Genomic DNA, 13231 nt, shown 5'->3' on the forward strand with positions numbered 1-13231 from the left:
GTCTCCAGAAATCCTATCAGAAGACCAAAGGGTCAGAAAGCTTTGTCTTGCCTTAAAATTCAGACACATAGATACATATCTTCGAGAGGATCAACATCTTAAATAGGTCTCACTCTTCTTAGAAAAAGTGTAAAGAACGTAAACTGGGTTCATGTGAGAATCTTTGCTGCTTCTTTCCTTCCCTCCCTCTGTACTGTGTGTCAGTTGCTTGGTCGAGTCCAACTCTTTGCGACCCCATGAACTGTAGCCTGCGAGGCTTGTCTGTCCATGGGATTTCCCATGCAAGAATACTGGAGCGGGTTGCCATTCCCTTCTCCGGGGGATCTTCCCAACCCAGGGATCAAACCCGGGTCTCCTGCATGGCCGGCAGATTCTTTACCACCTGAGCCACAAGGGAAGCCCTTCCCTCCCTATTCTCCAGCAAACAGGACTGCACCTACTTCTGGATATGAGGGGCTGCTGTGGTGTTGGGTGAGACAGGTCTAAGTTTTAGGCAGAGCTGAATGATCTTGAGTGAGTTACTTGGGTTAGTTACTGAGTCTCTTAGCCCCATTTATTCATCTGTAAAGTGGGAATAATAATATTACACTTACTGCAGTACTATCAGAATCATATAACACCATGTGTGAAAGGGCTATGTAAGCTGAAAGTGGCTCACACAAATATGTGGGCAATCTTAAAGCTCAAGAGTTTCTTTCATTTTCTGTGGTTTAAAAGAAAGTTGTGAAATGGCCATCTCTTAGACTCAGAACTGACTTAGGACTTAGGGGGAGAACAGTACCCATGCCGTGGAGGCTGACATCACTGGTTACTACATGTGTACTAGTACATGTGATCCACTGAAAGCACAGAATATATGGCTAGTATTTGGGATGATAGCAGGTTATAGGGGCCATGAACTATACTAGATACACTTCCAAAATCAGGTGGTGGGGATAGGAGATAGAACCTCAGTGTAGGAGCCTAATGACACTATAGGTTAGCTCTAGCATGGGAACTTTATATTATCCAAACTTATTCCCAATACTTTGAACTCTCTTTAACAAAAACATAGAAATTTTAAACTCTTTCTAGCCCTGGCTAATAGTGTATCCAAATAGGGGGGATATCAACAAATACCATTTGATTGGAGGGGGTAGGCAGATACAAGATCCTAAGACAATGCAAGCCAAGGTTCCTCTATATGAATCAATGATAGGTGTTTCCTGAAGACAGAAGGGTTATCATTTCATCCATCCAGATATCCAATGACCATTAACCCATTTTTCAGATGCAGTGAGTGAGGTGAGCCAGACTGCAGGTTAGCCAACAGTCTTGAGTGTGGTCCTGCCATCTTTCAAATCCATCACAATCACCTAAATATGAGACTAGCAAGGTGTTAGGGTATATTGTTAGTGCTTTCTTGTTTGTCTGTTTATTTGTGTCTCAAAACACATAACAGGCTTTCCTTCTGAGGATTAGAAAGTCTACTTCTGTGTCTTCCTTCACCTCTCTGGATCCTAAAATGAGAAGAGGATGTGTATCCTGACACTTCTAGTCCTTCCCAGGAACTTGCCTTCTGGTAAAGTATTTGTCTCAGGATACAGGGGCTTTGCAGGGGGCTCAGTGGTAAAGAATCTGCCTGCAATGCAGGAGATGTGGTTTCAATCCCTGGCTTGGGAAGATCCCCTGGAGAAGGAAATGGCAACCCACTCCAATATTCTTGCTTGGGAAATTCCAGGGACAGAGGGGCCTGGTGGGGTGCAGTCCATGGTGTTGCAGAGTGAGACACAACTTAGCAGCTGAGCATGCAAGCATGCATGCACGCACAGGTGCAGAGAGGACTTCGAAAGAATCAAGTCACGACTATAGTCAGCTTCATAAATGACAAACTTGAGGAGTTGAGAAAGAAAGAGCCTTCACGTGGGAATTAAAAGCCAGTCCACAAAACAACCACAAATCTATGGATCTGCCACTTAAAGATGTGGTTTTATAAGATGACATGGTTGGTGTCCAGGACTCATCTAAGAGACACAAAAGCACAGCTAAACTGGACTTAATGGTACATAGTGCTCCTGACAGGCCAACCCCTCTCAAATCACTGGACACCCAGTGCCTCCACTATTCCCACCATCCCTGAAGGTCGGGATTTGTGAGGTCTGGAATCACAAACACACACTTGGCAAACTCTGTACCTCAGACTCCACTCATCCCTGGCCTAATAATGCCTCTTACTTCAAAGAAAAGAAACTGAGAAAATTTATTAATAGGTTCAGGAAGGACTTCCCAGGCTCATCCCAGCTCTGGTCAAACACCAATTTAAAGAGTTAAGACCCTGGGACTCTCTGAAGATACGGGGTTGAACAGTGTTGGTTTAAATGGCATCTGGGTACTGAAGTTGGTGACACTCAGCCCACTGTCCATCTGATATCTTTAGAACATGGAAACACCGTCAAACCAAGGGCCACCAGAATGCCCAGTCCTGGCTGGGGGCTCTACAGGGGCTCGGACTCTGAGCTGAGGCACAGGGGTTTACTGAAACATACACAAATACACACCAGAATTGAAACACTGCTTCTCAGACAAGCAGAAATTCCTCAGCAGAGCTGCAAGACGGCTGAAAGCCCTCTAGTCATCTGTCAGGAGTTGAGTGAGTCCTTCCTCTGGCTGCTCCCCCAGTAGCCACACTATCTCTAGAGTCCTTAAGTGACCCACCAGGGCGGGAGAGGACTCCAAGACAGTGGACAGATGCCAACAAGTGTGAAGAACAGAGTTGCGGGAAGGTCAACAATGGGCAGGTGAACACACACATTTTATATTTACATTTAAAGTCGCACAGTTGTGTCTGACTCTTTGCAACCCCATGGACTATACAGTCCATGGAATTCTCCAGGCCAGAATATTGGAGTGGGTAGCTTTTACCTTCTCCAGGGGATCTTCCCAACCCAGGGATGGAACCCAGGTCTCCTGCATTGCAGGTGGATTCTTTACCAGCTGAGCCATGAAGGAAGCCCAAGAATACTGGAGTGGGTAGTCTGTCCCTTCTCCAGGAGATCTTCTGACCCAGGAATCAAACCAGGGTCTCCTGCATTGCAGGGGGATTCTTTACCAACTGAGCTATCAGGGAAGCCAAAAACACACACACTGTGGTCCCCAAAGGAGACTAGAGAGGGAAAATATCAACAGGTCTGAGTTTTGTTTCCACCGCTGCTGGAATCAATGAATGATATAAACACCCCTTTCATTATCCTGCTTCAGGAGCTCCCTACTTACTGATTGGTGAGCTGCTCTGCCCCAACAAACAGGTTGATTCTCGAGAGGCCTGTGCGAGTGCCAAGGAAGGCTACCTCCACACCCTTGTCTGAATTCCTAAAACAGAGCAGCACAAGTCAGGGGGATTCTGTCAGACAGTCAGCAGATAACAGCTTCTGCATTTTAAAACTCATGGAATGTATGAAATAACAGCATTGAAGTCTGAAATTTTGGTAGAAATTACAGAAACACACACACACGTATACACTGGATGCAGACTCTGATCCCTAACAAAGGTTTTCATGGTAATTTTTGCCAGAAAAACTATGAAGTCCATGATCTAGTTTGGTGGGCATAAGAAAATGCACCCTGAAGGATAAATAAACACACCTTTATCTCAAGGTTCTGGGTGCAAGCTCAGAAAGCAGGCCAACTTTGAGGAGAGGAAGGAAAGCCTTAGAGCTAGGTTTCTACACTTATGCTACCAAGTCCATTCTTGGTCCTGAGGTCATCAGTGAAATCTGCCATTAGCAAAAACCAGCAACTGAGCCACTGATTCAAGTCTGCAGTATCCCACAGCCTGAAAATGTTTAGAACTTGAATGCTTCACCATTCAGGGGGCACCAACATGTAAGTTTTACCCTCACCATCAACCCCAGAAGGATCAGTAATGAAAAGACTTCTGTAAAGAGTCCAACGGGAGGCCATGTGTAGGAACTCTAAGGAAGGCCTTAGCAAAGAAAACTCATTTGAAGATTCACTGGAAATTTTTTTTCAACAGTCAAGGTAAATTTTATGTTTGAACATGTTCTTCAGGCTATTCTCAGTGCATACTTCTTCAAAACAAAGCAAATAGTCTTTTGCCACAAATATACAATTTTATTCTACCAAAAAAGTATGAAGAGAATACTGATTCTTGAGTTTGCTTCCTTGCCCTAGATGCCAGTAGCAATTTGATTCAAAGCTTTATCCATGTCATCTTCAATATAAGATCATTCAGTTACTTGATCTCTGATGGTTGTCAAAGTGGTCAATACTGCTTTTAAGTATTTAAGGGATGAATAAAAACCAACACTATGTATTAGTTTCTGTTCATAGCCTACACCAAGTAGGAAAGCCAGGCTGCCCAATCAGTAACAGATGTGGACTACAAAGCAAGCTACCATTTTGGAAATCTTTAGCATCTGTTAGGGGTGAATCAGCAATCCTTGCACAGGATTTTGTTTCCCAAGAACCTAAAAGAAACATTTCCACTAGAGAATGCAATCACAGAAAAGGTTCTGACTCTTTCCAAATCTCCCAGGGAATAAGATTCATGCGGGTAAGCAGTCCAAGGATACCCCCCAAATATAATGAGAGTAGCTAGTTATAACTTTTGGACTCCAGATTCATGTATTAAACTACCTACCTTACATTTTTTCTTAGGAGTCATTTTAACCTTAAAATGTCTAGAAAAGAATCCAGTCCATGTCCAGTCCCAAGCTTGCTCTTGCTTCCTTGTCTCCTGACCACAGAAATAGCATGACTATCTACACAGGTATTCATGTCATAAACCTGAGAATGATTCTTGACAGCTCAGCCTCCCTCCCCTCATACTGTGAACTCATCACCAAGCCCTGGGGGTTGTACTTTCAAAGCATGCCTCTCGTGCATCCCTTCTCTCTGTGTCCACAGCCACTGCCTTGGTCCAAGTGACAAATCCCTTGAACTGCTACATATATATATATACACACACACATATATATATATATATATTTACCGTCATTACACTCTATTATCTACATATCAGAAGGATTTTTTTAATGCAAATCTGATCATCTACTTCTTAAAATCTTAAAATGTCCTTAAAATTCTTCAGGGATTTTCCGATATTCTGACTATAAAGTCCAAAATCCTTAACCTGATTCCCAATGTTCTAAACCATCAGGCCCCAGTGAACCCTTATCTCCTGACATCTTCCAGCCTATCCTCTACATTTCAGCTCTGCTGGCCTTCTTTAAATTCCTCAACCGTCCAAATAGCCTCTTACCTCAGGGTCTTGCACATGCTGTTCCATTTCTCTGGAATTCTCCCACGGAACACTTGAACTAGCTCCATGACACAAAAGCCTTTCCTTTCTTCTATCTCCACTCTAGGTCTTATTACAGTCTACACGTCTAATTTTTCCTTCATAATTATCACAATTCTCAATCACACTATATATCATAGGCATCACAATGATAAGGACAATGTTTGATTGAGTTATTTCCATTTCACCAATATCTGGCCCAGTGCTCGTCACATAACACACATGCAATCGATATTTGATGAATGAATGAATGAAAATGAGAGCAGAGTGAATGACAGACCTAATAGAGGAGAATAGACAAAAGGGAAGATAAAAGAAGGAGAGGAATGAATAAAGAATAAAAAAGGAGAAAGAATTGAATAATATACAACATGAAGGCAAAGAACAAAAGGAACTTTTTAAAAAATTTTTAATCATTAACAGCCTACTTAAAGTAGTAAAATAATAGTAATAATAATAATAAGCTACTGAAGCACTTCTCACCCTAGTCTTTGACAACAACTTACATGGGTTGCCCTCCTCCCCCTACATCCTCCACTTCAGAAATAAAACCGCAGAGTTATATCTGACACCCTAATGGAACAGAGCTCTCACTTTCCTGTCCTCCTCACAACCTAGCCTGGCCCAGATCCCAAGTTCCCTCCAGACTGTGAAGGAGAGGGAGCCATGGCAGGGCAGGAAGCAAAATGCTCCTTCCGCCTCCCTCTCTCTCGGAAGTGTCACCCTACCTCAGCAGACCAAATTTCATGTAATGTTAAAATTCAAACAAATTATATGTCAAACTCAGGAGCTTGCCATCCAAGTCAGAGCTGCTAATCTGCTCTAGCTCTTGTGGTTTGGAGCTTTGGGGAAAATTAAAGAACTTTAACACCAGCCTCCTAAAGCAGCTTTAGTTCTTTAAACCATAACCATATTTCGGACGGCTTGTGGGGAAATGGCCATGAAAAGGGGACACGTGCAACCACTTACTCAGATTTGTTGAGGGCAAGGCTGGTCCAATAGGCTTCAATGGGAGCACTCACCACAGCATCAAAAAGGACTTCCTGTATCAATTCTTTATCACCTGTTGGGAAGATCAGACTTGAAAAGATGTCTTTGGCTGGACCCCAAACTCCAGCATGAGAGGTGCTCACCAGGCTCATTTTGCAGTATCTGCAGGCTACTATCTCCTATGGTGTGTTGCTGTGTTAACTGACCCCCAGGTGAAAATATGAAACAGCTCTGACACCTGATACACCATAAGACAAGGGACTCCAAAGCATCTGGACAAGAGGATAGTAAGTTGAGAGCTCTGGGTGTCTCACACTTCAAGTTTCCGCTTTCCCTCCCCATCGAGTAGTTGATGCCATAGACCAGCAAGCCAACTCCGGGATTTGGAGATTTGGAGATTGGAAGGCAGCACTCCTCAGAAAGTCTGCTCTTTTCATCCCCATTTCTGCCCTCTATCAAAATTTGCAATTCTTCAGGGCCCTGATCTTTATTGTAAGGGAGGGGGATATGATAGCTAATCATTTCTGGGACTCTTTATTTTGTGACTTCTTCCATCTAAGCTTTTATTTATTTATTTATTTTCATCTTAAAGTGGGACATCCATCCTTATCCAGATGAATTCTTGATAGAGCTCTGTGGAAGAGGATGAGAAATCAGGAGGATAGCATGAGTCTAGCAGAGGCATCCTACAGCCCTCCAGCTTTATCACCTATAGCAGGCCAGTCCTCACCGTGGCTGGTGGCCAAGAAGATGGTGCAGCTTTGCTGTAAAAGCAAAACCTGGAAACAGCTCATCATGAAATAGACAGTGAATAAATTGAGACATAGTTACATAGTAGAATACCACACAGTAATTCAAGCAAATGCATCAGAGCTAAATGATCAACACCAATCTCAAAAATATAATGTATGATGAGTGAAACACAAGTTGTAGGAAAATATATATTATACAATATATATAAATTTCAGTATACAAAGTAATGAACATAATGGCATATAATGGATATGGATACATAGGTATATATGTATATATTTGGTGTGTGTGTATATATATACATATATTACACAATGCACGGGAATGATGAATAAATACAAAGAGGTAATTCTCTCTGAGAGGGAAATGGGCCCACACAGGGGGCTCTCAGGGTCTTCAACATTATCTTTGATGTTTCATTCCTTAAAAAGTACCTGCAGCAAATATGGCAAAAAGTTTAAAATTTGACAAAGCTGGATGGTAAATGTAAGCGCTTCTTTATATTAGTGTCCACTTTTGTTTCTTAAATATATCACTCAAAAAGGCAAATAAAACAAAAAACTGAGTTCACATGACGTCCATCTGATCCTTTCTCTACCAGAGCATATCCCATCATCATGAAGATGAGGTTTGGATGTGGATAATCTTACCCCTCTCATAGGGCTGTTAGGTTTTTCTGTAAGATAACACATGCAAAGAACTTTTCATACCACTAATAAGTGGTATCTACTAGGGGTAGGGATGAGTGCCATGCTGGTTTCTGGTGAATCCCTTGTGCCCAGACTTTAGCTACCGGAACTAACCAACACAAACCTGCATTGGTGCAGGGGACTGCTCTTGCACTTGGTGAGCACCAGGCCTGCTGCTGCTCTCCCCTTACCCCACGCCTTCTCCCCCTGCACCAGCTACTGGCCATTTCTGATTCACCGAGCTCCCTTAGAGGGCACTTGGTAGGAGGAAGGGCAGCAGAATGTACACTGCAAGAGGCAACATGTCACGGCAGCAGTCCCACTCTGGACAGAAACCAGGAGACATAGAGTATGGCCTTGGATGAGACAAGTCTTATTTTCAGCCCTTGTGTCTCATTTGCAAAATAAGAGAGTAGCTGTTGATAGTCTCCTCCCAACTGTAACATTTTCATCCTACTCAGGTGCTTGACTAAATGGTTTGGTAATAGGACACATCCAATGTGAAGGGTTAATTTGGGATTGGGGATTTGCATGACTCTTGACAACCCACATTCTTTCTCCTGTTCCTACAGGAGGCAGCCATTTGGCTGGATTTCTTGTGACTGATCACCTTTGTCAAAGCAAAGCTTCCCTTAAAAACTGAGAGGAAGTATAGTTTTGAATTCATCCACACCTCCCTCCACTACCCAACCGCCACATGCACAAACATGTGCATTTGAAAGCACACTCACATTGGAGCAGAGGCTCTTTGCCTTTGAGGTAGAGTTTAATAGCTTCTAGCTGAGACAGATGACGGTGCTCTGGGTGTAGGTCAGTGTTGCAGTAGGACCTAGGAACATGACATGGCCCAAAACAAGAATGTGTACATATTTATGGCATCACTTTCCTTTGCCTTTGAATCAGGAGAACTGGTCAAGGAAGTACAGGCAACTTGAAATCAAAGAGGACAATAAATAGCAATGCTGAGAAGGACTGTTTCATTCTTACCATTCATCTGCCAAGGACACATCAGGGTGTTCTAAGTCATGCAGGCCTGGAGGTCAAGGAGAAGGGCATCATGAGTATGTATCATCTGTGCGGGGCATTGACTCCCCGCAGTCTCTTCTGTGCTTCAAATGTTCTAGGGTTATGGCCATGGGGAGAGGGGGTTAAGAGTAGACATTAATCCCAAAGACACCTGCCTGGGAAAAGGGACCCTCACATAGGAAACATTTTTGTCTCAGGTAGAACCTTCCCCCAACTTCCACTTCATTTAGCCACTACTGCAACTTCCCCAGACAGAGTCTCCCAGAAAACACAACTCCTTGAAGATAAATGATGCACCAGTGAGTCCTGGGAAAGAAGCTTAGCACAACAGTGGAGACACCAACTTTGGAGGCCCATACAGTTCAGCCTGAGTCAGGAACTTGAGTGGGCCACTAAACTCCTGTGTGATGTCAGCAGGTTGCTTTACTTTTCTAAATGTCAGTTTCTTTTTGTGCAAAACAGTAATAATAATCATCCCTAAGGGACAGGTGGTTGTGAGGGTGCAATTATAGGTTGAATGGTATGAGACCGCCAAAACTCAACTGGTTTTAACCAGCAAAAACTGCTAGGTGATACAGGATCCTAAGTAGAAATGAGTCATCAGTCTGGAGAGGTAGCTAGGAGCACTGAGGCTTGCAGGGAATTGGAGAGTGTTTATAGAATGCTCGAGATGCCCTAAGTGTACAAAACCACTCTTTCTCCTTGTCTCTTTATGTGACTCACTTTCATGGGTCATCAGCAGACACACACTTTTAAGTGACCACCTCAGAAACCCCACTGATTGAGAATGGCAGTCTCCCTCATGACCAATGATATCTTACTGCACTCAGGAGTCCAGTACCCTCCTCAAACACAAATGTGCACAATAAACAGCAAAATACTAGAACTGGCATCACACACTCTTGTTTGATTTCATAGTTAGTTGTGAATAAATTATATAGAATATCATCCTATATGACGCAAGTGGCCATATCCTGGCTCCAACACCTACTGGCGGAATGAGATTGGGAACGTCACTAGTAGTGCCAAAGGTCACAGACTACAGGAGAGGGTTGAATGGGATAGTGACTAATCCCTAGGGCAATCCGTGCACCAATGCATGCTTTCTTCCCTTGCTTCTTCCACTCCTCCCTCCCTCCCTTCCATTCTTCCTTCCATTTATTTATGGAGCATCAACTATGAGCCAGGTACTATTCTAGGTCTAGAGCCTTGAAAACATAACAGAGACCAAAAGAAAAAGCACTGATTGTCTCATGATATTTACTTTCTAGTGGCAGAAAAGAGATAAGAAAATAAAGTTAAAATACATAACGTATCACTAGTGAGGACTATGAAGTTAGGGAGAGAATGAAGCAAGCAGAGAGGGTACCAAGGGATGGGGAGGGATGAGGGAGTGTCAGTGTTACTGCTGGAGTCTGGGATGCTTCACTGAGACAGTGACTTTAAGCAAAGACCTGCAAGAGGTGAGGGGAGAGCCAGGGAGTAACTGAGGTGCTCGTGGCAGAAGGAATCACGGGTGCAGAGGCCCTGAGACGGGATCCCGCTTTCCTGGAATATTGGGTTAATGACATCAGGTCTATATATATTTCTAGTCTTTGTTCTCATCAGTCTTCATCTACAAATCTCTCTCTGCCTAGACCGTAAAGGGAAGATCTTTTTGATTGATTCCTCTCTGAGCTCCTAGACCACCAAGGAAATATGGCTATTCTCTAACTCTCTCACCTCCAATTTAGATACTCCTGACAAAATCACATCTACTCTTGATTGATAATGCTGACAATAACATTAGCTCTAACTGACTGAACAAGTACTGTGTACAACATATCTATATCAAGATGTGTGTGTGTGTGTGTGTGTGTGTGTGTGTGTGTGTGTGTGTGTGTGTGCATGCACGCATGCACATGCGCTCAGTCATACGCTCTTGGCAACTCCATGGACTGTAGCCTGCCAGGCTCCTCAGTCCATGGAATTCTCCAGGCAAGAATATTGCAGTGGGTAGCCACTCCCTTCTCCAGGGGATATCCTGACCCAGGGATTGAACCCACGTCTCTCGCATTGCAGGCAGATTCTTTACCATCTGAGCCCCCAGGGACTGTTCTGACCATGAGCTATTTCCTTACCTTGACCTCAGATGGCTTAGATGTGAATTTTCTGTCTTCATGAGCAGGACATCTACAGAGTCACACATGGCTCATGGAGCCAGAAAATTAAAGAAGTTTTAAAAAAAGATCCCTGAGAAAACATCGTGTTGAGTATCTTGGTCAAATCACAAAGTTGCCTGTTTTTTCTTGCCTGTCTCTAGGAAGAGGAAGCACATACTTGATTACCTCTGCAGTGGGGACACTCTGAGCTTTGTCTGGATCAAAATGACCCACATTCACTCTCCTTCCTATTCCTTAAGATCTCACAATCAGTTGGGAGATAAAACCCAAAGTCCATGAAACATTGTGAGGACCCTGGGCAGTAGACCAGAAGGCCATATATGGAATCTGCCATTTCAGGGATTTCCAATCTCCTTCTTCCTTCTCTGCTACCTCACTGGAATGAATCACAAAGCAGTCCAGCTTCTGGAAGTTCACTACACTCATTTGTAACCAGCTCTAACCCATGAAAAGCTTGATTATAACTGACCTTCCCACTCTTGGCATACTCCCCGAGGATACCCAGGATACCCACACTCCCTGAGGATACCCAAAAAGAACACTGGTCTGGTCTAACTCCTTCTCTGTTAAGACACAAAATTTAACACCTGGGTAGTGCCACTCTGGGAGTGAAGCCTTTCACAGGCTAGCTCCAGTGCTCCTTATGACTGGTGATACTGGTAAAGCTAACTTCTCTGAGCTACTGGGTTGTTGGGAGATGTAAAGGACAGTACGGGGGTGATAGCAGTTTTAAAGATTAAAGGGCTGTAAGAACTGCTACAATTTACTGGGCGTTCCCAGAGCACTGGTGCTTTATGAAGACAAGAAGAGCTAAGAACCTCAAGATGCTCCTAATTCCTTCTGACTTAGATAAATCATTTGAATGATCACATTTCCCTTCGACCTAGGCTGCCTCAAAACACAAGCGAAATTTGTAGCTCAATGTGGAGAAGACTAAGGCTTGCCTACCTTTGTTTTCCTTTTCCTGGGCTTGAGTTTTTATACTAATTCATATTTTTCTTGGTACTGATTTTTATGTATGAGAAGAATACAGCTGGTAGATGGATGATTCCTATGAGTTGCCTCGACAACTTTGTGGATAAAAGCACAACATAAATAAATGAAACCATAAGGAAAGCCCCCACTATCTGGGAGTCCCAGGCATCTGAAACAGTCTAAGAGAGCAAGGTAAAATCAGGGGGGTAAATGGTTGAGTCAAATGTCTAGGAATTAGAAAAAGGGTTGGATAGCTGAGCAAATTCTTCAGCTAACCCAATGGCTGGCTTCAGGGCTTTCTTCCCACATGAAAGGAGTAAGATGGATAAAGACAGCATCTTACCTTCTTCAATAGTTACGTTCCCTCGGAAGAAATATTTCCCATGGCCTCTGGAGAGCGCCACACCTAAACTGTGCAGAGAAACAAAGCAGATCTTGAAATCCATAACATTGACTGGAACAGACTTGTGAGCTAACTTTTTATTTTCCATTTTCACATTTCCATTTCATGCTCTGTAAGCAATGTTGTTTTTTTTTTCCAAAAGTTTACTTTCAAAACTCCACTGATTAGAGTTGGTGCTGATCTTAGATTTGATCAGCTGCTTCAAAGTAATTTCTGATCGGAAGTGCAGCAACAATGGGTGGCTCTAGAGTATGTTTAAAAGAGGTGTGGCAAACTGCTACAAGCCCTTGAGCAAGCCCTTCTCTTAGATGCTTTTGTAAGAGCTACATGCCCTAATAATCTTCATTACCGCTTTATGCATCCCCTGCCCTACATTTAGCCACACAAGGGTCTTTCCAGACCATAGAGTTTGAGATGAGGGAAAATTAACCCCTTTCCAATGGCAAAAATGAACACTTCTGTTGTCACTTGAATGCAACCACATGACTGTATGGTGGGTTTCTTTGCCCAACCCTCTTCCTTGTCTGATAGATTTTTCACACTCTCATACTCTTAAAAGTCTTGATTTAAGCTCCTTCCTTTTTCACCTAAAGTCAGAGAATATGTTTTGATAACACAGTCTCATCGTTTGGCAAACCCACTTAGCAGTCATGTGTTTCCTCAAGTGCTCTGGTTCCAAATGGAATTCACCCAAGATCCCTGGCCATATATGACAACACCACAGATTTTATTACGATGGATCCAGAGTCAGTAAACTCTTTTTTCCCTGAGCCCTGTGAGGCATCAGTTGAAGAACACAGAGCAGCCCTACCAAAATAACTTTTTACAAAAAGCATCATCACACTAAGTTAAAAGTGGGAAACTTTAGAATGCCACATAAGAAAGCAGGCAAGGGGGAAGGTGCAATTTTCAAGATTTTTTTTTACAAAGATAA

The 13231-nt window shown here is 43.1% G+C and overlaps 1 protein-coding gene across 4 annotated transcripts in view; it reads right to left on the reverse strand.

The window, feature by feature from the left end:
- The window catches only part of CACNA2D3 (calcium voltage-gated channel auxiliary subunit alpha2delta 3), an 846876-nt gene that overhangs the window by 152451 nt on the left and 681194 nt on the right, over positions 1–13231 (reverse strand). For 3 of the 4 annotated variants that reach the window (XR_006337469.1, XM_043885641.1, XM_043885642.1), the window contains 5 exons: positions 12238–12305; positions 8719–8764; positions 8463–8560; positions 6269–6362; positions 3253–3348 (listed from right to left, as the gene is read on the reverse strand). Coding sequence is in view for 3 of the 4 variants with exons in the window: in XM_043885641.1 (XP_043741576.1) it covers positions 3253–3348; positions 6269–6362; positions 8463–8560; positions 8719–8764; positions 12238–12305 (402 nt within the window). In the remaining variant the exon portion in view is untranslated. The remainder of the gene's footprint in view (positions 1–3252; positions 3349–6268; positions 6363–8462; positions 8561–8718; positions 8765–12237; positions 12306–13231) is intronic. The other variant, XM_043885643.1, reaches the window with a different exon arrangement.

This window comes from Cervus elaphus, chromosome 24, assembly GCF_910594005.1.
Source record: "Cervus elaphus chromosome 24, mCerEla1.1, whole genome shotgun sequence".
NCBI lineage: Eukaryota > Metazoa > Chordata > Mammalia > Artiodactyla > Cervidae > Cervus > Cervus elaphus.